Source organism: Gymnoscopelus microlampas, assembly GCF_963454915.1.
Source record: "Gymnoscopelus microlampas genome assembly, chromosome: 14".
NCBI lineage: Eukaryota > Metazoa > Chordata > Actinopteri > Myctophiformes > Myctophidae > Gymnoscopelus > Gymnoscopelus microlampas.
Genome location: NC_139951.1, coordinates 25,022,386 through 25,048,320, shown reverse-complemented (window position 1 = coordinate 25,048,320; position 25,935 = coordinate 25,022,386). Strand labels below are relative to the sequence as shown.

At 44.7% G+C, this 25,935-nt stretch overlaps 1 protein-coding gene across 8 annotated transcripts in view; it reads right to left on the bottom strand.

The window, feature by feature from the left end:
• The window catches only part of trrap (transformation/transcription domain-associated protein), a 145,672-nt gene that overhangs the window by 100,383 nt on the left and 19,354 nt on the right, over positions 1–25,935 (bottom strand). For 3 of the 8 annotated variants that reach the window (XR_014602266.1, XM_084078675.1, XM_084078676.1), the window contains exons 22-37: positions 23,126–23,277; positions 20,437–20,636; positions 19,876–20,093; positions 19,223–19,453; positions 18,518–18,778; positions 16,370–16,531; positions 15,661–15,757; positions 14,380–14,501; positions 11,223–11,393; positions 10,348–10,416; positions 8,184–8,204; positions 6,811–6,930; positions 5,456–5,575; positions 4,719–4,883; positions 4,170–4,351; positions 3,198–3,396 (exon numbers count right to left, since the gene is read on the bottom strand). Coding sequence is in view for 7 of the 8 variants with exons in the window: in XM_084078675.1 (XP_083934801.1) it covers positions 3,198–3,396; positions 4,170–4,351; positions 4,719–4,883; positions 5,456–5,575; positions 6,811–6,930; positions 8,184–8,204; positions 10,348–10,416; positions 11,223–11,393; positions 14,380–14,501; positions 15,661–15,757; positions 16,370–16,531; positions 18,518–18,778; positions 19,223–19,453; positions 19,876–20,093; positions 20,437–20,636; positions 23,126–23,277 (2,490 nt within the window). In the remaining variant the exon portion in view is untranslated. The remainder of the gene's footprint in view (positions 1–3,197; positions 3,397–4,169; positions 4,352–4,718; positions 4,884–5,455; positions 5,576–6,810; positions 6,931–8,183; positions 8,205–10,347; positions 10,417–11,222; positions 11,394–14,379; positions 14,502–15,660; positions 15,758–16,369; positions 16,532–18,517; positions 18,779–19,222; positions 19,454–19,875; positions 20,094–20,436; positions 20,637–23,125; positions 23,278–25,935) is intronic. The other 5 variants (XM_084078679.1, XM_084078680.1, XM_084078677.1 and 2 more) reach the window with 4 other exon arrangements.

Genomic DNA, 25,935 nt, shown 5'->3' with positions numbered 1-25,935 from the left:
ACTATGATGCCATTAGATGAGCAGTGTCCCCCGAGTCCTGTGTGTGTGTGTGTGTGTGTGTGTGTGTGTGTGTGTGTGTGTGTGTGTGTGTGTGTGTGTGTGTGTGTGTGTGTGTGTGTTGAGGCTAGTAGCCTAGATCTCTTTCTGCAGGTGTTCCTTAATTATCTTGGATCCCCCTAAACAAATAATTATCATGCCAGCATATGTGTGTGTGTGTGTATGTGTATGTGTATGTGTATGTGTATGTGTATGTGTATGTGTGTGTGTGTGTGTGTGTGTGTGTGTGTGTCTCTCTATTTCTCTCTCTCTCTATACTGTTTCTTGCACACTCAACCTCTCAACCAACTGCAGAAAGAGGATGTGTGGCAAATACGTATGATGCGAACACACACACGAGGGAAATGCAGTTCCTAGCCAGAATTGGTTCTTCTTGCAATGCCAGCTATTTGAGCAACCTTGCTGTGGAAAGAACTCTCATCAAACATGGACTAAAATCACCCAACCATCAAACATGGTTGTTGTGGTATAATTCATAGCTGAGGAGACAGGGGAGTTTATATGTGTGAAAATGAACCAAAACACCAGTTGGAATATACAGCTAGCAACCTTTGATAGTTCACAGAATGGCTGCTCACCGACAAGGGACAAGCCCCACCAGCAGCACCTCAGCCAGTTTTCTTAGCCAACTCACTCCCCACACTGTTGGGAAATCTCAGCAGGATGACTATTTGTTGCAAGCCAGTTTCTCTCTGACAGTAATGCTATTTATCAGTCTTTGTGCATAAATTAGGCTATGCGTATGTGATAATATTATCACCCAGCATTTGTCACTGCTCTCTGTATCTACAGTAACTGAGATACTACAGTATCTGCTGATTCACATCATTCAAGTGAATTTAAAACATCATTCAACTGAATTGTATGCACAGCAGCATGCCTTCGTGCGTTATATATGCACATTTGCGTTTAAGATTTGTGTTTGTGGTTCTGTGATCTGTCAAAAAGAATTGCCAAAGAAAACAAAGTGCAAGAGCAGTTTTTCTGGGGAGGATTTGTATGTGTGAAAACAAGGAAGAGAAACCGTAAAGGCACGACACCGTGAGTTAAGGCTGCATCCGTATGGGGACGATTCATTCTATGTTCTTTGCACACTCTGTGGTTTAAAATGAAAGATTCTGCCAGACCCCATCTGTCGCCTGTGCCATACAAGCGTGTGCGCTCATGCTTTCTCTCGCTAACAGATACAGTAGACATTCATACATGCCCCATGTTTCCAGGAAAATGCTTACCGGTAAGTCTATAATTTAAGTCAGAGGACCCACCCCCCCCACACACACACACCCACAACAGTAAACACGAACAAAAAAACACACTCCTTCTCTCGCTAAAGTCTCTCTCTCTCTTACAGAGTAGACTTTTGTGCACAAACACACCCACTCCCCAACCAGCATCTGCCGCTTGCCAGAAAATGACAATTAGGAGCACAAAAAACAACAGTAGGAACAGAATACAGCAGGACTGGGAGGGAGGCGGAACTCTGCTCTGTCAAAAATCTCAACCGCAGCATTTCATCAGCGAGCCCCAGGATAACTTGGAGAAAAAACTAAAACAAAATTATCTGCATGTCTTTCATTCAACATTGACCATAATCACAACAACGCAGCAATTTTCTTCTCATGACATACTTTGTGGGTGGGGGGTTACCACAAAATACGGTCAATGGCCAAGTTGCCAATACCACTAGTGTAAAAAAAGGACCACAGCTAACCGGTCAGCGTACGTCCTTGCTTTAAGCTTCTGAGTGCATCTCTGCTTGTGTGTGTGTGTGTTTTCATTTTTTGTCATGCTTTGGTCTTTGGCTGCTTATTGGAGTGTGTCAGGGCAGACCTTTCCTATTGACCCGTTTGTACTCAACAGCCGTGCTGTCACTCTTCTGTGTCTCCACATGTGCCCATTAAAGCTCCATGGTGGCACTGTGTGTGTGTGTGTGTGTGTGTGTGTGTGTGTGTGTGTGTGTGTGTGTGTGTGTGTGTGTGTGTGTGTGTGTGTTGCGATCCGGTGTGTGTTGTGTGTGTATGTGCTTAATTAAAAAGCAGCCCTACTGAATGTAATGCATGCGGCAGCAGGTCAGGTAGAGAGAGGACAGAAGCATCCATGTGTGGTACTCTTGAGGGTTCAAAACCAGACTAAATGACCTCGATGCCTCTCTAGCAAACGACTCAGAACAAAAGAGACCAAGCGTAAAAGGCCAGAAAGATTGGCTCCCTAAACGTCGAGCACATTTTCGACTTTAGTAGAAGGACTGACATACTGTATGTGTAGGGGACCACGGCTCACTAAGTACACATTGCATTGGATACAATATTAGAACCGCTCATTGTAAGACATACGTTTAGATAAAATCCAGCAGTAGTGGTCTGTAGACATAATTGAAAAAATATATTGACCAGACTAGTTTAAATTTGCGGCAACAGTGCCTCTGGCTTAGACAGGTGTCCGATGAACATGATTCAGGGACCATGTCCTTGCCACCATAGACATATAAAGGTAGACGCCTCCTCCGGCTCTGAGGCGTCTGCATCTCGGGCGCACACCAGCTTCCGCCCTCCCTCGGGAAGCTTCCGTGTACGTCACAAAAGGGGACGTTCGGTTGGCCAATCAGAGGCAGGTGGGGGCGGGACAACTAGATTCTGACAAGTCCTGGAAAAGACGCGCTGTGATTGGCCAGTATTCAACGTGCTGTGATTGGCCAGTTGTCACTTTTGAGTGGCAGCTAATATGGCGCTCCAACAAACTGCAGATGCAGGTCGCTCCAACAAACTGCAGCGGCCATTGAGGTATCTAGGTTTCTATATCTAAGCTTGCCACTGCACTAGTGACCGCTGCTGGTTGGTCGAGATACCCGTTCAGCGGGTAGGGTTAACTGGGGGAGATGGTGCGAACCTCCCCACGCATTACGCTCTCCCTGTCAAACTCAGTCACTTTCCCATAAAAAAAGAGCGGTTGGCGACTCTATGCGTGTCAGGGGAGTCATTTAGTCTATAACCTCACCCAGGCCAACAGTGGGCGTTGGCAGAGGCAGGGGGCTGCAGTACAAATGGTGAAAAGGCAATAACTAAATGACGAAGAAAATAGAAAATGGGGGGAAAAGTAAATAAAAATAATAGTAATTAATAATAGTTCTCCTCCGAGCATACCTTAGCCTTGAGCTCATCGTTGAAATGAGGGTCATTGAACTCAACGAAGCGGAAGAACAGGGCACGCTTGTGAACGATGGTGTAGTTCCTGGGGATCTCCTCCTCCATGTACTCCTTCAGGAAGGTCATGTTGCACAGGAAGCGGCCCGTGAAGGCCCGCAACAGCTGGAAGAGAAGCTCAATCTCGGAGTAGTTGCGCCTAGAGGAAGAAAGGACAAAAGATGCAATGCGTGGCAGGATGAGTTCAGTGCACAGGGTGAAGAACCCAGGTGTTCGTACAAAAAAGCCGGCAGTGGTTCAGGAGCTAAAAGCAGCCGTTTGGGACCCGGAGGAAGGTCCCCGGTACGATCCCAGTTCGCCCTGGCTTCATGTAAAAATTGTCCTTGAGCGAGACACTGAACCCTAAATGCTCCCCGGGGGAGTTCCTAATATTTAGGATGGGTCAAATGCAGATAACAAATCACCCCCAAGGGGATCAATACAAGTTAACAAGAAAAAAGAACAACATTCTGAAAATCCTTGTGCGATTCACCTAGCTGCATTGGGTGAAGTGAACCACTGAGGCTCTCCCCTTAGCCACAATAACAATTGTCCAGGTTCCCTTGAGCAAATCACTTAGGCACCTAGTGAATCATAGACATGTCACGCACGCATCCATGCTTGTGTCAAATTTCTATATAAAAAGGCAGAGGGAAAAAAAAGGTTGTCAAGCTGTTGACTCTTCCTCAAGGCAAGGCAAGTGTATTTGTATAATGCATGCAGCTGAGTAGAGGTTAAGGCCAGCAACCGTAAAAAGAAAAACAGAATAAAAAATGCGAAGGACTTGACTACTCAAGCAATTCAAACACACTGAGAAATCAAATATAATTGCAATTGCCAAGTACGCAAACATTTCTCAAAAAAGGACTCTGAAAGCACACCAATATTAATGGTTTGACTGTTCAATGGGACAAGAGTTGAGAGCGTACTCACTTGCAGTAGCTGAGCAGGCAGAATGCCAGCAGCTTGGGCTCCTTCCAGTTAGTAGCGGCCATGTTGTCTTTGCGGTGTCTCTCCTGGAAGGCCTCGCTGACCCAGACGCGTCTCAGCTGACTCACCAGGGAGTGCTGACCAGCCAGCCAGGCCTCATCGTTCTTCACTATGATACTTATGATCTGAAAACAGGGGTGGTGGAAGGGGCGGTTAAGGGAGCAGACTGGTGAATCAATGAGAGTTTAAGAGTATTTACAGTTAGGATGGAGTATCACCGATATCAATGAGCGGTTAGGTTCTCAAATGCATGAATCTGATAAACCCATGGGTGTGCCTATGTGTGTGTACGTGTACGTGCGTACGTGCGTGCGTGCGTGCGTGCGTGCGTGCATGCGTGCGTGTGAAAAAAAACATCAAGGGAGAAAGTCTGAAGCAGAGAGAATGAGTGCATATGAATAAATGAGTGTGGGTGTGTGTATATGTGTAAGATAAAGTGTGCATGTGGGTACAGGCGAGTGTGCCTAAATGTTCATGTGAGTGGGAGTATACCTTTATAGCCTGGAACTGCAGGTCTAGTCTGGCTGTGGCCGTGGAGGGGGATCCAGGGCGCACGGTGGCTGCAGTGCCGGCGGGTACCAGCAGGGGGACGAAGCGGCTGGGGTTTGAGGCCAGAACATCTCTGAGAGGCTTGGCGTCCTTGTGTTTCAGGAAGCTCTGCACGCGAACACAAGTAGAACGCAAACATTAGACGAGGCGAAACGAGACTACGGAACTTTGTACACCGTATTGGATATACATGACTTATGAGGGGTGGCAGATGCTCAGGAAGTAGAGCGGCTTGCTTGGGAAACGGGAAGTTTCTGGTTTGATCCCCGGCTACCTCTGGGTTAGTGTCCTTCAGCAAGACACTGAACACCTACCTTCTCTCGATGTGCAGGGTGATGCGTTGCATGGTTTCCTTCGCCGTCGGTGTGTTAATGTATGTGTGAATGGGGGAATGTAATGGACATTGTAAAGCACTTTGGATAAAGGCACTATATGAATGCACCATTTACCATTTTACCATTCATGAGTTTCTCCTAATCCATGGGACCACAGGGGGTCGTTGGAGAGATTTGAGAAAGGGTGCAGGTCCCCTGGTTAAGTTTAGATATTTATTTCAAAGTTAACTCAGTGAGAGAATGACTGTGTTGATCATACATCACCCACCCTTTTAAAAAGTTACACTTTCAATAAACCATATCCTACAGCAGAAATGATCTGGATGTGTGCCTGTACACACTGACCATGAACATGCGACTCCACTGGGGGTCATTGAGCGTGGCCTCCATCATAAACAGCTCCACCGTCTGAGATGGGTGACGCGTCAGGAACTTGATCAGTGGCTCTCTGAACGGACTGCCGGCCTGAGGGAGCGGGTAGATATAAAGTACATGATGATAAGACAAGAGAATTGTTCTGTGTTTTCAGCACTTCAAAGCATTAAGTATGGGATTGGTATGAGAATTGATGTGAATGTGGATGAATGGGTGGGTAGAAGAGATGGTAAAAGCGGAAGAATGACAACAGAGGCTCAAAGATGCAGATCAGTCCCTCCAAAGCAAAAACCAGATCACATCCTTGTTAAACTCAGTAGGAAGGACAGAAAAGGAGTGCAGCGTATCTTATGTCACACATACAATAACTGGAATGTGTATGTGACACTCGACTCTTCCCGCCCTTCACTCTGCAAGTCACAATTGAACAAAGAAGTGATAGAAACCTATCTAAGCTAACCCCCGTCTTTCTTCTTTTTCATTTGCCTTTTGAGAATTTACTCCCATTTTTACAGGGCAAGAGGACACGATCAGATTAGATCAAACTGGATTAGGGAGATTTTTTATTATTTCCCACTCTCCCGCCCAAGTCTGAGAAATTAATATCAGCTGATATTAGGAACCAAGATTTTTGAGGATTTGGGGTACATTACTAATAAAGAATATTTACTCTTGGATAAATGTACGTTTTTGTTTTGTTTTGTACACATGTAGTGTCATGCTGGATTACCCCAGTAAAAGTACTACTCTTTTTGAAAAAGCATGAAAAGAGCCTGCTACACAAACGCTCTGTTTCCTCTGGTCCTGGTGATGCCTCGCACAAGGAGCATGTGGTCAGCGCACTACCAGGCTGAGCCACCAGGTACCGCTTGTTTGGAACATTAACTCAATTGTAATTTCTCTCTCTCACAAAGGTTTTGGGGTAATATAAAACAAATATTGGCATTAGTAGGATGTTCACAGACTACCCTGTTTAATTTGGTTATTTAAAATAATTAATCAATCCATTACGTGCCATTTCTTGCTCTTGATTGGAATTATGTAATTACATAAGGTTTCATCAATTTAATGAAGCTGAAGTTCAAATCCAAAGTTTTGGGGTCATTTTCATCCGTTATGAAAAATTCAACTATGTCAATTATCTAAAAAACAGCTGACAGATTTTAACCGATTGCTAAAATAATCGTTAGTTTCAGCCCTAACCACACTGCAATCTTGGTGTTATGGACAATAGAATAGAATCTTGAATCTGCAAGTGGCTTTTATTTTCATCATTGCGAGCCATTCTGGATCAGGGTATAAAGGGTGAAGAATGAGAGACCTACCTCTATCAGCATGGCCCTCTCCGTCTTCATCACCACCTCTAGCAGAGGTTTGACCAGAGTCTGAGGGGCCGCCGGGATCAGGTGGAAGAGATTAATGATGGCCGAACAGATCTTCATCTCCTAGAGAGTGAAAGGGAGAAAGAGGAGAGAGAGGGAGAGTTAGGAAGGGGGTGAGAGAGGGACGGAGAGGACACGTCTGGACAGACAACCTTGATGGACAGCCACTGTTGTGAAGGATGGAGGTGGATCAGCATGGTATCGAACTAGTGAAGATGTGGTCAGTATTACACATTTATTATAGGGACAGTTTACGGAAGAGAGGTTAACCCTTTAAGACCTGAAGCCGATTCTACTAAATCCCAACAGTTTTCTGAAAAACATATGTTTCTATATCAGTGGTGCTCAAACTTTTTCATGTCAAGGATCCCCAAAATTATATGTATTTGGCCGCGGACCGCCAACTCAAAATGTTTTGTTCCAAGGACCCCCAGAAGCAAAGTTTTGAGTTAAAATGTTCGCGTTAAAAATATACATATTCAAAGATTTGCACACATTTTCAGGATTTTTTAAAAATAGCAGATCTACAAGCTCTCGGTGCCGTGCTATGAGCTTGTATATCTGCTATTTTTGAGCGGTGCAACCGCTCTTATGAGAGGATTTAGGACCCATCCGTGGCGAAAGTTTGTCTTTCCGTCGTGAAAATTGGCTTTCGCTGTGACGCCATGCTGTGGAAAACACGCCCATAGGCTAAGCTTTGCAGGACGTGCTGTGATTGGCTAGCGAGGCACATGATGAAATTAACTTCAAACTTCGCAGGACGTGCTGTGATTGGCTACCGAGATGCATGATGAAATTAATAACTCACAAATATCACCGCTCACTTCACACTGGGTGTGTTTTTTATTGAATAGCCAAAGTGTAAAATAATGCTTTTTAGGTCAAATAAAAAAATGACACGGATGCTTCTCTCGGTCTTAGAGGGTTAAGTGGCATCACACTACAATGAGTTATCATATACAGACACACTTGATAAAAGACAAACATGGGCAATATGTATATACCCTTCATAAGCCCCCACCCACTATAGCACTGATATTTTGGGAGTGTAGTGCAAAAACGACATTAGTCGAAATATGACAACAACAAAAAAGAAGAACAACAAAAGGGGAGGGAGGACGACAATAAAAATAACTTCTCTTTTGACGGCCACAGACACATGACAGAAAATACAGGGCAAGTCCACCATCACTACTACTACCAGGACATATTGAGTTCAATAAGTCAACAAGCACAACATTCGGTTCAGCTATGTTTTCAATCACTGACAAGAAGTCACCAACAGGGGGGGGCGACGCGCCACAACCACGTCTCACCTCAACGCCTTCCAATGCAGGCTGTGTCGGAATGGGAGACAATGATGAGAGAGTCAGCAGAGTAACGTGTGTGTGTGTGTTGTACATCAGGGCTCAGGGCTTTGTGTTTGTGTGTTTGTGTGTGTGTGTGTGTGTGTGTGTGTGTGTGTGTGTGTGTGTGTGTGTGTGTGTGTGTGTGTGTGTGTGTGTGTGTGTGTGTGTGTGCGCGTGTGTGGGGGTGCGTGTGTGTGTTTGTGTGTTTTTTCTTGTGCTTCTGTCCTTGTGAGAACCGCAACCGTCCTTGTAAATACATAAGGACGAAGAGGACGGAGAGAGAACTGGGAAAGTGAGAACATATTACCAGTCTTCATTTCTAGAAGAGCTGTTGTCAGGAGTCAATGCTTTAATGGGGTCAAAATTTGCATCAGGTAAAGGTTAAGGCCAGCCATGTAGTGATGAGGGTTAAGGGGTTAAGGATTAGGGGATGAAGGTAATGGCAGGTACTTATAAGTATAGCACTCACGTACGTGGTGTGTGTGAGTGTGAGTGTGAGTGTGAGTGCGCATGTGTGTGTGCGTGCGTGCGTGCGTGCGTGCGTGCGCGTGCGTGCGTCTGTGTTACATGACAGTGGAGTAGATGAGGCCAGATGAAATGACATTCCTATGCTGACCTTTAGTTATGACACTCTGCTGCCCCCACAGAAATACTTTTCTCTTTGTAAAGATAACAGGAGGAGAAAACACCAGCAAGACGGGATGATGATGTGATTGATAACGTTGCCATTCACCGGACGCTCTTCAACACCCCTACAAGACATTTTTGCTTCCGACAAACCATACGAATGACACACAAACGATCGTTGACCTAAACTCCCCTGTGCCTGAAATGTATTCCCTCCATCTCTTTGCTTCTACCTCTGTGCCCCCCCCCCCGCTCCTCTCTCATTCCCAGACGCTGTTTTCAGCATCAGAACACACCTGGCCTTATTGTGAATGCCGACCCTGCTGTCAGGCGCCGAAACAAAGAGCGGTGGCAAGGCGAGAGAGGAGGAAACACAGGGCCAATTTGCATCTAATTACGCCGTTTGAAAGAAAAAAGGGAAAAAAAGAGGGAGAAAAAAAATAGGTGTTCCATTCTTCCGATAGAGAGACACAGGTTATTTGCCTTCCTCTCTCTCTCTCTCTCTCTCTCTCTCTCTCTCTCTCTGTCTCAGATGCCATAGTCCTAACACCCCCCCCACACCCCCCCCTGCTTCTCTCACCTTTTTTTCTTTTGCCTTTACAAGGTTATCTGTCGGGGAGATAAGGAGGAGGCGCGGCCCCGGGGCCACACCGCCGCCTGCCTGGCGCCTAATTAATCATTGATTGTAATATGGCCACTCACGACGACTCATCTGGGAAGAGGCCGCCCTGAGGAGGTGTTGATTTTGTGTGCATAGGAGTGCATGTGTGCGCGTGCCTGCGTCAGTCTGTGCGCACGGCAGGCTATACAGTACGTGTGTGTGTTCACGTGCACCAAGTGTCCTGTGGTCCATATTTGTGTGATTTGTGTTTGCATGCATGTGGAGTCTGTGTTGTTTTCGTGCGTGCGTGTGTGGCTTGTCAGAGAACCGATCGATTCTACAAAAAAAACACAAGGTGCCTGTGTACAGCTGTATTGACCTGGAGGCCATGTCTGCATCTCTACCGTACATACTCAGGTACTCAAGTGCAGGTATTGAGCTGAGGTGGAACAAAGCAATGGGACACCTCTCTGCGGTATGAATGAGAGCAGGTTCACATTTCTATCAGATTTCACCGACCTCAGTGCGTGTGTGTGCATGTGTGTGTGTGTGTCTTAGTGATGTGTAGTTCATGATCGATTCGTTCAAAAGAACTAGTTCATTTGCCGCGAACGCAAACGAGCTTGTGCGACGCGTTGTGAGCTTGTACATCGGCTATTTTCAAATATGTTAGCACTTTTACTTTTGGTACTTTAAGTATATTTTGATGCCAATGCTTTTGTACTTTTACTCGAGTCAATTTTGAACGCTAGAAAATAGCGCTACTGAACGAGAGCGTGAACGAATCATTTGAACGAATCATTGCCGTGAACGTGAACGAAATTGTTCCTTCACTGAAATTAACTTTTTTTCCCACCACTAGTGTGTGTGCGTGCATGTGTGTTTGTTTGTGTGTGCACTCACACTGCCGTCGCTGCGCTGGCCTCCCTTGTGCGTAATCACCACCACCTCCATCCACTTTCTCAGGTGTTGCTGAGAAAGAGAGATAGAGAAGAGAGACAGATACACAGAAATCACAGATGTATATTATGTCAATGAGTGAGAGTGCAAGTGGGTGAATGCATGCATGCGTCTTCTGAGACTAGACAGCTGAGATTGGAAACATTTTCATCAAGATTAGCTCTTCCCTCTGTGTACGTACATCCAAGATAAAGACATCGTCAGAAATGTATTGGAGATGGAGCAAAAAATGCCCAGAGGGAAGGGGATAAAAAAAATGTTCTACTGAAATTATTTCACATTTAATAACTCAATAGGCTCTATGCACAGCAGCCATATTGGAAAGAAATTGGGCCTCTTCCTTACTTCCTTCACAGGTTTTACGAATGATAATAATTAAGGCTCTGTTCCATTTAGTGTAGCACAGTGGACCCCCATAACTCTGAGTGTACAAATGGAACCAAATGGTTCCATTTGTACACTCTCAGAGTTACGCACCCGTAAAGGGCCATTTGGGACCCCCTCAAGGAACCATGAGGGTCCCTGGACCACAATTTGAGACCCACTGGTGTAGCAGAGTGTTTCCAGTGAGTCAACTGGCACACTATCAGCACCCTGACTCTGTTTGACCAGAATGGAACAGAGCATTCATTAGTATCTTTGGTAACACCTGTGAAGGAAGTAAGAAGAGGCCCAATTTCTTTCCAATATGGCTGCTGTGCATAGACCCTATTGATATCCTGATTTTAGACAGAAGGATTCAAAATCTCCCCACCCAACCTCTGTGAATTTAGAACGCTGTCCCCCTAAACGACACTACACTGGGTTATGTCTCTCACCATCATCTGATCACAGAACTTGTCATTGAAGGAGTTGGGGAAGAGGCGCGTGACGGAGGTGAGCCGGTTCACCACGTTGAGCGTGAGACTGCGGTAGTCGCCCAGCATCATCAGTAGGGGGCGCATGTGGGTGTGGATTTGATCCACCTCGATGGTCGCCCCTTCCAGGAACTGAAACACATGGTGAATAGGAGTTGAATAGAATGTTATGGCTGCATCACTACCACTGCAGATTTCCAATGGAAAGTTTACCCTGTAAAAGATGTAAATTAATATAATTAGCTCAGTAGCAAAGAAAGGATTATGATATATTTGCGCGACACTCTTCCCATAAGCGAGACATCTCGCTCGTAATACTCAATTAACCAGGGTTACGTTCGTAACCTATAGTTTTATAGAGCTTTTAGAGAGCTTCTGAACATCAATTTACAAATTTAAGCACCAGAACGTGTATTATATTACTAGTTTGACCCATTCTAATACTCCTTAATCTTATAAGAATGACTGACAAATTTAATCTATGAGAACCAATTTCTTTCACCATAGCTGTTTTAGGCTTCAGGCTGGTACTCAACAACGACAGACCAGGAACTGAATGCATAATTACATTATCATAATGTTAGGAAATCGTATTTGTTTTTGCAATGGTGGTGCTTTCCTAACAATACAAGAGTTTGTAAAGATAAAGCAGGAATATGTATGTATTACAGACAAAAGTTAAACTGTAATTCACATGACATTGTCTCAAAAAGTCACTTATACTTAAGTAACATTACCATCCAACATTGAATTGGGAGTTTTATCTAGTAGATTTAAACTACTAGCACTATATAATTATACATAAAATACAAAAATGTTTATCTCCAACTTTAAAACTTTTTACAGTCTGAAAATCTGCCTAAAACTATTTCTTTTTGCAGATACATAGTGCAAGTCCCTGCATAAAATTGTCAGACAATAGATTTCAGCGGAAATCCATTCACAATCATACAGAAGCAGTCCTCAGAGCAATAAATCATTAGGTGAACAAAACTCTTGGGTGACAGTGTTTCGTACTGCAAACTCAGATTGGATTCTCATATCAAAAACCACCCAAAAGGTCTTAAAGATGTTGAAAGTCAGATGTAGCCATCACAAAATGTTCTCAGCAGTGTCATTGCATGCACACCAAAATACAAGATATGGTTCTACTAAGGATAATAAGGCCAAGGATAATCTCAGCCTGCATTATGTAAAACATCCCAAAATCACATCCCCAGCTCGAGCCCCAGAAACCGACACTTCTGCATTACAAAACTAGACACGTACTGGGCTGTTTTGTTTTCCAAGGCCTGAAAATCAAACCAACTTAATTTCCATTCACCAACCATTCATCTTCTGACCACATTAAGCCTAGCCATGACAAGACCTCCCAGCTACCCTACACCTGTGCCTCCATTAAACCACTTATACTTTGTCATACAACAGTGACGGACGCATTGTGAGTTGTAGATCTGCTATTTTTGGAGAAATAAATAAAGAAATTAACATTGTTTGACACATTTTGCCTATGACATGCCCAAAATAGTGAGCAATGAGGCCACATACACACTGCCACACCAAACACGCCTGCATGGATAAACCACACACACACACACACACACACACACACACGCACAGGTGCAGCAGGCAGGGATGATGCATGGCCGTCACATTCATTTTCCTCTGTGCTCAGAGAACAAACAGTCCATCCTGTATCGATCTGGCCCTGGCAACGCTCATTAGTGTTAGCAGGGCACAGATGAAAGGATGGGGAGAGGACACACAATGGTCAGGGAGCAGGAGAGGAAAAATGAATGAATGAGCAGAGAGGACAGGAGGTGAGAGGGAGCGACTGTGGCAAAGAGAAAGAAAATGAAGGACAAATAAATTAGAAAGGGGATGGGGGTGCAGCTGATGGCTAGATAAAAGGGAAAAGAAGGCATGGAGAAGATATATGGACAAATAAGGGAAGTGGGCATGGGAGGGGAGAGAGAGAGAGAGAGAGAGAGAGAGAGAGACAGTTCTTTGGGAAGATAACAAGACATGGAGAGATTAAGATGAAGGGAACGAGTGATAAAGTATTTCTGAGATGGCAAACAGACATGAAAAGATGGAGAGACAGAACTGAAGAGTATGAGGAGGATGTGCAGTCATGTTGCAGACTCTGGTGTCAGTATTACCAGAAAAGAGGTGTGCAGGTGAAATAATGGCTATAATGATTTAAGTCAGGAAACGGCGGGGAATGAGGAAAACGTGTGTGTGTAGGCCGGGGTTCAAAATATAGTCTGCACTAAGATGAAAGCACATCACTACACAGCCTCAAGATAAGAGGTGAGGGTGTCTACCATACCATGTCATCGCAATAAGGAAGAATAAAGTCTCAATATAGATGAAATACAGGCAAATACTTCAGGCTAAGCAAGGGGCGATTTAAAGACTTGTTGCAGAGGGTTGAGCCAGCATTCTTGAGACAGCAGACAATTTATTGTAATTCGTCAGATGATAAAAAAACAGCCCATATCATATGCACATCCTAAATTAAAATTGGCTGTCGGGCCGGTCCCGAACTCTAGATGCGAGGGCCACGTAGCAGCCCGAACCTCTGGTTACAAACACATTTAAACTACTCAGGAACGATGCAAGTTGGGAACGATGCAAGATATCCCCTGCTTGGCCTGCCTTAACACAGACATGACGCTACACAGTAAAATGTGTAAATTTAACTCTGGGAGTGTGAAAATGGGTCCATCTGTAGTTCTACGAGACTTCTCACTGACAAAACTGACTCTCACAGGCAAAAACTCTATCCGTGTTGGCTCGAGGTTGCCTCGAGCCAACATGGAAGTAGCAGTGAAAACTTGCGGTCAAAACACAACGTAGTGGAAGTAAATGCTGCAGGGCATTTTTATTCCGACTTTGTTTGACATCGACGAGGATGGCGGAATTTGGTATTATTAAAGTCTCAGTTATACTTGGTTGTGCATAGTGCCGTACACCAGAAATAACCAAGCTTGCAACACGTTGGCAGAGCTTGTAGATCAGCTATTTTCGGTGCCCGACACTGACGCACAACCAAGTATAAATCTGGGCATTACCTTTCTCTTGACATTGGATGCTGGAAGTTGGTATAACTTACCTTTCTCATGCAGGCCTCGCCTGCTTCCTGCAACTCGCTGTTCGTGGAGTTGAGGGCTTTGAACAGGGCAGCGATGATCTTCTCTCGAGACTGGGGCAGGTAGTTGCATGCTGCCAGGGCGTCTAAAAATAAAACACACACGGAATGGAAAACAGCATTTTAAGGAGATTTCTGACAGGTTGGATATGAGGAATGATGAAATTTCTGAGAACGGCTATGAAGCAAAAAGAAAAAAAGTCATGGGTATTTGAACACACATGTGTGTTTGTCAGCTTGCAAAGCAATAACTAACCCGACACACAGAAATGATGTGACAAAATATGATAATGCTATTTTAGAAATAACGAGCAGCAGTTTAAGAAATAACGAGCAGCAGTTTAACGATCATTACATCAGATCAAAAGACTGTTACATCAGATCAAACGCAATCAAATTCTGGGGGCTAAGTAAATGTTAGGCATGGTGCTGACTAGCCTTTCAAACTAGCCTTTCAAATGGAATTTGAAACGTTGACATATAAATCTCATCATTGGCGTGCTTGCGCAGTTAATCAGATTCAGAAATGACACTATTCTCTGCGAGGAAGCTGAAACAGCTATTATGAAAATTGGGCAACTGCACACACAACATGAATAATATGCATTTATAATAATTATTTATGTATATATTCAATTGTATGTATTCATATAAGTCACTTCAGCAAAATGCCACAGAATGGCACTTCCGATATATAGAGAGACTGAATGCTGCTGACATTAATGACCCATAAATTGTGTATTTTTCTAATTCATTTTAAATCTTTCTTTAATAATATATATATATTCTACTGTGTATACTTTATTTTTTTTATTTATGTTTTCATTTTTCATTGCAATTGTGTCTATTTGTTTGTATTGTCCTTTGTGTTAATGGTACAATAAGATACCAGGGTTGTGGCTCTTTTGGAGCGGGAACTTTGGGGGGGTGGGAGTAACATACATTCACTGTTTTTGTATGCCTTTTGTTATTGACCTGTATGAGAGAGAACGGGAGGTCACGATGCAATTTTCTTTTCACGGAAGCACAGTGATTTCCTTCGTGATTAGCAACCATCAGGGGATCGATCATACTGGAGATAAATATTCTGTGGTACTTGAAAGATGTGTCAGAATGCTTAGAAATTGCTGGCAGAAGCTACCTGCCAGCATTAGAAAGACCCTGGCAGTGAATGTGTTAAAAGCTCCACAGTGCCAACAGCCAAAAAAGCAAGTTCCAGTGTACTTCTAGCTCAAGAGTACTTACTGAGCGCAGCGATGCGAAGGGGCACCAGGGAGGGAAGGCTCTTATAACACGGCAGCTTCATCAGAGCAGAATCCTCTGCTTCACACAGGTTCAACAGCTGGAGAGTGAAACATGATAAGAGGTCAAGGGTGAGTGTAAAACAGTCACGTTTAAAGAAATCAAAGCATACAGGCTTCAAGCAGTTCAGTAAATAAAAACGTGGCACAGGAAACGTGTGTGTGTAGTAGGGCTGGTAACTTTCCTCAGAAATGATATTCGGATATTGGTCTTAAAAATTGGCAGATGTTCGAATATATTCGAATACTATTATTATTTAAAAAAATATTTTAAAAAAAATGTATATATTTGTTATGTTTATTTGACAGGGACATTACAAAAAACAACAAGAGCTCGGATCCAATAATACAATGTTTTTTGTATTGTTCCTGTCAAATAAACATGAAAAAAATATATATACATTTTTCCCCCATATTCAAGGAATATTCGAAATTTGAATATTAATTTACCAGCCCTAGTGTGTAGCAATGGCAAGGGCGTTGCCACAGTGACATTGACAAATGTATTTCATCCGAAAGCATCTGGTATTCTGGACTAATTTACTAAGCCTAACAGCATTTGGCCAGTGGCACTGGCAAGTTAATTTACCACCCTGACCACAGCTTGACGCACTGAATATCAACATCCTGTATAGTGAGGAGACTATACATACCTCTGTGTAGAAAACCTTGTGTTCCATGACATTGAGGTCCATAGTGAAGAGGCGGGGCTGCAGGGTGGTGCAAAAGGTGTTGCCCTCCATCAGGCCGATCTGGGCGTTGGCCGGCTGGTGGCGCAGCAGGTGCTTCTTGGGAGGGACCATGTCCTGTAACACCTGGGGAGATGCAGGATTGAGGAAGAAAGGGAGAGTCAAGAAGCAGAATGACGGGTTGGAGTGGAGAAAGTGGGAAAGAGGAGTGGTGTGTGAATGCCTGACACCGGTAACATCCATTAGGCCTTGCAGGGAGATTCCGGCAGATAAAATGAGCCCCGGCGCACTAATTGTCCAGCGCTGAGATTAAACGTCAGAAAGATATAAACTACTGTACCACAATGGCATAATGTAGCTTGTTCATCACACGTCGAGCGCACCCTCACAGGAGAACATGCACTAGGGTTGACCATCATTATGCAAAATATTAACCGTGTCACAAAACGGAATAAAACTACATGCACGCCCTGCATGTAGGCTACAGCCAGTCACAGTCATTCCTTCACGTTTCGAGTGTTGAACAGCTTGTTTCGAGCACGTCTGCATCTGTGATAGTTTCGCTGGACTTGTCGCCTGGCCCGAGGCTCCCCGTCTGCTCGCTCATTTTAATCAAATTAATTACTAAATGACGTGTGAAAATATCATAATGCAGCAAGCCTTCCGTATTAAAAGCTTTACCGTTTACGTGGATTCTTTATGTTCAGATTCAAGACAGCAGTGCCAGCAGCCTTGGTCCACATTTCTTTGACCAGGGATTTAGTGATTTAACACACAACTTCGAGAGAATTGATTAATGGTAGGCTAAAGCTGATAAACGTGGCTGGTTTGATTATGGAGGAAGAGGTCACTATGAGGTCACTATGACAACATCAGACAACACAGCATTGCTATCAATGTTTCCCCTTAGAATTGTTTCAGAAAGGGGTTACTTCACTGTGACCTACGTTATGTGAATAGACAGATTCCATTGAGTCACCCCAGCCCTCGTTTCTGCCCAGTCAGTCTTTCAGGAGTGCCGGGGGTTCCCACAGGCAAAGTGGGCTCCCCTCCAAGGCAATGGTTGGGGAAACAATGAAACTATTACTATAACTATTAAGTAACCACTCTCCAACCTCTGAGCACCTTCCTTAGAAGCTCCTCTCTCCACAACCCTTTGAAACTAGAGCCAGTTAACATCACTTGGATGACAGCAGTAGGGGCCGACCGCACTTCCCCATTTAAAAAAAGTCTGGTCTCTACGGCAATCTGTTCAAACTGCTTTGATGAATGCAGCTGTCAATTAGGAAGCCTCCTCCTCTGCAGAGGCAGAGGGTGGGAGGGTCTCTATCCACCGGAACAAAAACATTTTAACCCATTAAGACCTGAGGCCGATTCTAAAAATGTTTTCTAAATCCAAACAGTTTTTTGAAAAAAAAAGAAAAATTCTCCACGATTTTTCAAAAATAGCAGATCTACAAGCTTGTAGCGCTGCACTCGGTGCCGCGCTATGAGCTTGTATATCTGCTATTTTTGAATATCCAAAGAAATCTAAAAACGACAGAGATGCGTTCCAGGTCTTAATGGGTTAATCCGTTCTGTTGTTATCGGCAGTTGAATACGGCTCGTTTTCACCCAAAAAACGCAGTCTGGGAGAAGAAATCCGAGCTAGCTGTGTTTTTCTAAATCTCATAACATAGGAGTGGACGGGGTTATTTTTGGGGGGGGGGGGGGGGGGTAGTCATTTACGGTTCCATCGTTCTCTCGCAGACAAGGCATCATTCATAGGTTGGCGAAGAGCGCCCTCTAGCGTCATCACTAAAAACATGACTTTGCTTTATTGACGTAGATCTGCGTCAGTGGCAGGGAATGTGAAAAATAAATGAAAATGGCAGATCTAAAAGCTCAACGCATTGCAATGTGACATGTTGTGAGCTTGTAGATTGGCTATTTCCAATATGTTTGAACGCAAACCATTGAATAACGAAGTGTAATACATGGTTAAGTGGTTAATCATAAAATAACTATCAGAATTGTCTTTGTCTCGATTCGTTGTCATATAAGGGGGGGAAAAAGCAAAGACAAAAACCTGCTTCTCAATTATTTGATTAGCCTACAGCTAACCAGCCCTACCTCCTTGTGTGGCTCCATGATGATGGTGACGCTCTTTCCAGTGACCGAGGCCAGCACCTGCAGGGAGTGCATGGCCTGCTTCCTGACGGTGGAGTTAGGCGAGGTGACCTCTCGGACCAGGTCGTGCGTGACCATGTGGAACGACTTGTCCTGGGCGGCCAGCAGCTCCTCGCTCTTCTCCTCGTCCTTCAGCGGCGTGGCACAGCGCACGAGCAGCTGCTCCAGGGTGGTCTTGGCCATGGCCACGGCTCCGTTCGACACCTGGTTGGGAGACAGCCACGGTCACAAGAGGACGTGTATAGGGATCAAAAGGAGCCCACCGAAGACTCAATAAGTCCGGCTGAAATCTTTTGAATATCCTGTCCTTAACCCTCTATTCTTAGTAAGACAGACCTGAGTTGAAACTGGAGAAAGTTGGTGTAGAGGGGAAAAGCAGCGCAAGTACAAACACTGCCACAACGTTCTAAGCTTGTCGATCGGCTTTTTTTCCCCGAATGTTCCACCCAGAATAGGGATGCTGGGGTTCAAGTGCTTAAATTAAACTTTCAGGGACAGCTTCTGGTAATGAATACATTTCAGACTAAAATGTTCATAGAAGGTAAAATTACACTTCTACATAGCAGACAATTCTAGACTTTCGTACACATACATAGGTCCTTACTTGCAAAAAAAACCTTGCCGTTCACTCTACTCTCTTTCGCCTACACTACGTACAGACGGACACTTGTCTGCCATCACCTCTCCTGTGAGGTCCATCATGACGAAGAGCAGGGCCTTGAGGAAGGTCAGCTGGTTCTGCAGCACCCAGATCAGGGGCAGCCGCTCCATCAGGAACTTGATGGAGACCACGCCGCCCAGCTTGGCGTACCAGGCCTGCTCGTAGCAGCAGGCGCACAGGCGTTCCACAATGTAAGAGAACAGCGGCAGCTGACATGCCTGGAGGTGAAGAGGAGGAAGAAGAGGAAGATGGCAGGGCATGATGGATGGGATTGATATGCGAGCATCTATAGAAGCGCAAACATGACGTCGACGGACTGACTTGTGCAGACTATAAACGATCAAAAACAAGCACTGAGTTTGGGATACATTTTGTGGGAACAGCTCCAATATCTCATTAAGTAAAAAAGGCCTGGACATCTACCATACGAATTGTACAAAGAAAGTGAAAGCGATTCTGCCTCTAAAAGAGAAAACTAAGGGGGAGGCAAAAAGACAAACATCAACATTGTTTAAAGCCGAGTTGTGTAGTATCTTTGACTGCCATATTGAAACAATGGCTTGTTTAATTGGTGGGGGCCACGTACTGCGCAATGGAGCCTTAATTCACCCCACCCATCCGCCAACACAACTCCACTGACCCGTTCCTTGGATCCCAGGATGATGCTGGCTACGTCAAAGATCACGGCCAGAGCCACCTCTCCGATCTTACACAGCTCCTTCTCCTCGTAAGCCATGCAGATGGCGATGGCGTCGATCAAGACCAACGGGTCCATACCCTTGGAGCCGTTCTCCTCACTGTGGAACATGGCTGTACTCGGCTGACTGCCCATCTGGTAGCACGGCAGCAGGAACGGACCTGAGGACAGAGGAGGAGAAGGGGAAGGGAGAGAGAGAGCAACAGGCATAAGTAAATAAATGTAGCCTTGTAGCACCGATGGCCAAGTGGTTGAGGCATATATAGGCTCTGATGCAGCCTGACAGCGAGTCCTGGGTTCGATCTCCAAGCCTGATGGAGCCTTGCTGCGTGTCACTCCGCAAATCTCTCCCCATTTTCCTGTCAATCTACACTGTTCCATCGAAATAAAGGCAAAAAGGTCGGTCTGTGTGTGCAGGGTGTTGCTGTAAAAGAGCACTAGTGCTCAGCACCTTCCCAGGGTAAATACATGTGTGAATCAACACTGAAGCTTCTGTTCCCTCACCACACTGTTGGGCGACGGCCACCATGGTGTAGTGTCGGATGAGGCTGGCGACAAAGGGCAGCGCGCTGGGCCTCAGGTCCTTGATCACGGCCGACATGAAGGCCCCCGTCAGCGCCTGCTCGAAGGTCCTGCGTGCTGGTGTGTCCTGGGCCTTGTAGCGGTGGGAGATGATCACATTGAGGATCCACTTCTCTGTGAAGCTGGGTGGAAAACACACACGCACACAGTGTGACTTATATGAAAAATAAGCACAGCATAGACATTAACAACTAAAGCCACATATACTTCATTGTAAGGCAAAAAGCAAAAATAGCAGATCTACAAGCTCACAACGTGTAGCATCGAGACACATTTGAAATCTGCAACTTTACAAATGTATGTTTTTTTTTCCCACTATTCTTGTAGTGGGGTTGTCCTTTTTCATTTCACCACATTTCACAGATTCTGCTGTTGTCAGTTGCGCTGCTGATGAATGTTAACGTCACCACCCTCAAACTAGAGGCCTAAAGTTTTAATGGTTTCAATGACATTCACTAAAGTTTTAATGGTTTCAATGATATTCACATGTCAATGAATACTTTTAAAGTTTCAGTTTGGTGTCAGGCTGACAAAGTGGTTCCAGAGGTGTTTTTGTTCAGTCTGTTCAACCCACTGAGCGCGTTTCAAAAGACAGACAGTGAATTCTCCTAACGAGCTCTGTCTGTTCTTTCTGTCTGCAATCAGCCTCCCTTCCTCCTCCTGTCTCTCATTCGTTCCTTCAGCCGTCTTACCTTTCCTTTCCCTATATCCACACACACCTTGCCTTCTACCATCTGTCTTTTTCACTGTCCATCTCTGCCTCTCTCGGTCGTTCTCGCCCTCTCTTTCCTCACTCCATCTGTCTGTCTTCCTCTCTACCCCCGTTGTTATTTACACTCGCTGATGGCGACAGAGAGGCGGGGCAGCGATGTGATGGAGCGCTAGCCTCTCTCCATGCTTGAGCTTGTGTTTTATAATGCCAAATGCCAGAGCAGGGCCTGATGGATGGCTCTATTTCATCATCACCATTAAAAAAAAGAAGAAGGAAAACTTTAAAGGAGAGACGAGGAGGTCAGGAGGTCTGATGAAATGCCAGATCAATTGGCCTTCACTCATTCAGGGCCGCTGACACTCTGTTGCCACTTCTCGTTCTCCCTCCTTGGCATTTTGGAGACATTAAAGTAAAGCTCCACACACTTAAGGGTTGTTTTCCCCCCAACGGAGACTGTACACACAGTCAGAGAGAGAGAGAGAGAGAACGAGGGGGAGAGAGAGAGAGCAACCAAGAGAAACAGAAAGAGAGGGAGAGAATCAATGACAGCAAGAGAGAAGAGATGAACCCAGAGATGGAGAGAGGCGAGATACAGGAAAAGACTGAATGAAGGAGTGAGAGAGAGATGGGGGGAGTGGAGTCTGAGCGGGAGGCGGGGTAGTGAGGGAGTTGGAGACAATAGCTGGAGGGAGGAGGAGAGATAGACGAAGAGAGAAAAATGGACAGATGGAGTGGAAAAAAATCAAAGTGTGAGAAGCGATCGAGCGCGTCATGAATCAAGACGTCTGACAAGAGCGGGCGGCAGGCACACCCCCCACACCGATCATAACTGACACACTTCATTATCTCCTCACAAACGTGTGTGCATGTACTGTGTGTGTGTGTGTGTGTGTAAGATTTAGAGCGAGAGTGTGTGTGCGCATGCATGCGTGCGTATGTGTCGACAGGCGGGTGGAAGGGGCATGGCGGAGTGTAAACAGGCAGGGGAAAGTCAATTAGCCCCTGCCCCAGGATCAATGATGGTAATGTGACCAACCCTGTCTACAACACCCCACATGCACGCACACACACACACACACAAACACACACACCTCCCCCGTCTGTCTGCCTTGAAGAAAAAGCCTGAGAGAGGAGTGTGTGTGTGTGAGAGAGAGAGAGAGAGAAAAAAAGATAGACTATGTCTAATTAGCCAGTGCAACACTTGAGAGAAAGCTGATGAGGCAACGTGTGGCAGGGAGACAGATGGATGTGAAACACAGGATGGAAGAGAGAATGAAAGATGGAGAGGAGAGTCGAGGAGAGGAGAGGACGGAGAGACAGAAGCACTTAAGGTCAAGAGGTCCAGTGAGGTAATGGAGGGATCAATGGGAGTCAAGTTCAAGGCACGTGTTAACAGCACCCATTTGTTTCATTGGTGTGTGTGTGTGTGTGTGTGTGTGTGTGTGTGTGTGTGTGTGTGTGTGTGTGTGTGTGTGTGTGTGTGTGTGTGTGTGTGTGTGTGTGTGTGTGTGTGTGTGTGTGTGTGTGTGTGTGTGTGTGTGTGTGTGTGTGCGCTGTCATTTTCATAACAGTTGCTGTATTTGAGAAAAGGCTCTGTACTGTATAACTAATTCTCCACTGTGTAACCAGAAGAACGCATTTTCATAATCCTCTCCTTGGCTGTCATTTGTAGAAAGCATTTTGTAATCATTGTTTAAACATTCACTTATTTCAGCCGTTTCAACAGTACTTATGTTAGAAGAAATGTGTGTGTGTGTATGTGTGTGTGTGTGTGTGTGTGTGTGTGTGTGTGTGTGTGTGTGTGTGTGTGTGTGTGTGTGTGTGTGTGTGTGTGTGTGTGTGTGTGTGTGTGTGTGTGTGTGTGTGTGTGCGTGTGTGTGTGTGTGTGCGCGTCCTTACTTGGGATGGGCAAGGAGCTGGTAGAGGGCATGTTTGTTGTCATCCAGACTGGTCATGGCCACCAGGAAACACTTGATGACCTCCCAGGCCTGTCGCCGGTAGTAGGGCTCCGTGTTGGCACTCTTCAGACAGTCCAGAGCCGTCTCTATCGCCTTGGGGGGGATTGAAAACACGGGGAAGAAGAGGGGAAAATGCAGTTGGCAAAATGTATTGTGATAATTTTACTGACTGAAATCTCAGTGAATAAAAGGTCCTTTTGCACATCTACTGGGACAGGTGCGTAGAAGCAGGCAGACAGTGCATATTTTATTGCGACAATTACAACAATTCGGTCGAACTGACCTCCATCAGGTAACTGACTGAAATCTCCCAATATTTTCAAAATATTGGGATAATAAATAATTATCCGCACGGGGTAATCCATTGCACAGCTGCGGCCATTTGAATGAAGCTTGCCGTAAGCAAGAGGAACGGAGATATAGCCATTTCCCATAGGAAAAAAATAAACAAGTAAACTAAGATTTTATTTTTTTAAATGGCGACAATTTCGGGTCTGCCGTCATCAGGCAGTGAAAACATCATTCATAGGATAGATAACAGCGCCATCTGGTGGACAACCACTGAAAACACAAAACTCGTCGACGGCAGGCTGGGATTTGGCAGAAGTCGCCAAAAAAAAGATACTCAGAACTAAAATGATGGAAGCATGGGATGAATCAGTCGGTTTGTTGAACGAACGGCGTCCCCTGACTCTATGCCTGCATACATAAGTCCCTCAAAGGAAGAATGCTTAGAGACAAAAGGCTAGACTACAGATAACAAAGTGAGTCAATAGAGTGATGGACAGACAGACAGGCACATTATCATGTGAACTATGATAATAGATTCATGGCCAAGTCCAACGCAATGGAGTAATAGAAGAGTAGTAACAACGCATATGAACCGGCAAACACAAACAATAGCAAGGAGAATGGGATTCATAGAGTGTAGAAACAACCAAACGGAAACAATAGCGAGGAGAAAACAGCAAGATCAGTTGAGAGGAGGAGACAGGGAGTTTGACATTGTTCATAAAATATGCATTCCATCTTTTAAAGGTTGGGGGAAAAAACAATAAAAAGTGGCTATTTAGTTCTGATACTGTGCTAATACTTACTCTAGATTTTTTTCCAGGAAGATACCTGGTGATACATGCCGAAAAACCCCTGAACATAGGCAGCATGTGGGATGGCATATTGGCACAGTCGACTTTGGTCGGATGGCGCAGCAGTCTGCAGTCATTATTTGCTTTAACATTTTTGTTATACACAATTTGTTCACTCTGTCTCTAATGTATATGCAAACAAAATGATCAAATGTATAGATGAATCCATAGAGCACTGCCGTGTGTCAGACTCCTGCTGTGGTGTGCATTCTGACACCGCAGTTATGATTGCGCCGGGGGAGCGCTCTGTGGATTCGTCTATAGGATGACTTAATAAGCTGCATTTATTGCATCAAAATAAGCTGCACATATTTCATGTTAAGACTCCACAATTGCATACAGAGCACCGTCTTTTATTATGAAATGCGCATCCTTCATTTATACTTCATAGATGTTTTTAGAACAGTTAAAAATATATTAGGGATTTTGGTACCCACAAAAATGTCCTTTTTTTTTTAGGTTTGGAACATTTGAATATTGCTAAGGACTTAAAGATGTAGAGATATGTGAATATCTCTGTGATCTTATCGTGTAGAGAGAGTTACTGTAAATTGGCCCAGGGGCTTTCCTAATAAACAGTAAAGGCAGGCATTTTTTATGGACATCAGGAATCATGTCTGTCTGCATCCATTTTTCTTTGCAATGGGGGTCAGGGTTTTTCCTGGCTCAGAATGGGCCTTTGGGGGTGACTACGCACAACAGTAAGCATGATTGGTGAACATTTATATTTAACAGAACATCCTACAAGGATTGTGTTGGCCTGGTGGGGGTTCTCATCAGCCAGGTCTATTATAAGCGAAACATTGGTGAGGTTAGAGTCTGAACGCCAGACCTACACAATTATAAAGGAAACATTGGTGGGGGGGTGGGCAGGGTTGCCAGATCTGCTTATTATAATTTCCCCGCAAGATTATATTTGAAAATAGCCGATCTACAAGCTCACATCGTGACGCGTTGTGAGCTTGTAGATCTGCTATTTTCAAATAGCTGATGTAAGTGCTTATGTGGCCCATAGTGGCTTCTTTTGGGCTGGTTTTCCTAGACCTGGTTGCTTGTTTCTCTCACGGAATCTGGCAACGCTGAGGGTGGGTAGCCTGAGCTCCCTAAATTTAGCTGAGTTGAGACCATTAGAACTGACAGATTATGGGCTGACAAGCTATGCCGACTGGGCACTTAAGAAGGGAGAAAATGAACCAATTAAAGCCACTCAGAAACAGAAGGCGTGAAGATGAAGGCATGAGGGGGTGCTTCATAATTGAATTGTCGACCTGTCCAGATATTTTAAAAAGGACCGGGGTCTCTGACATGCACTCAGGCACAATATAACAGGACCTACTTAGACATGGAAGGCTCAGGGCAAAGATTCTCTATGCAGACGAGGAAAAAAGAAAACCCAGAGCATTCTACATTCTACCATCAAAAATGCTTCGTCTCGTTGGCTTAAAAAATAGCAGGGGAAAAGAAGATCTACAAGCTCAGTTGTGAAATTGTAGATCTTTATTTTATTTTTTTTGTTACATATTTGGAATGTTTTCTTTAAAGACGTTTTTAAAAAATGGGAAGGAAAATGTTCACCTACTGTATAATGATATGCCTAAAATAGGGA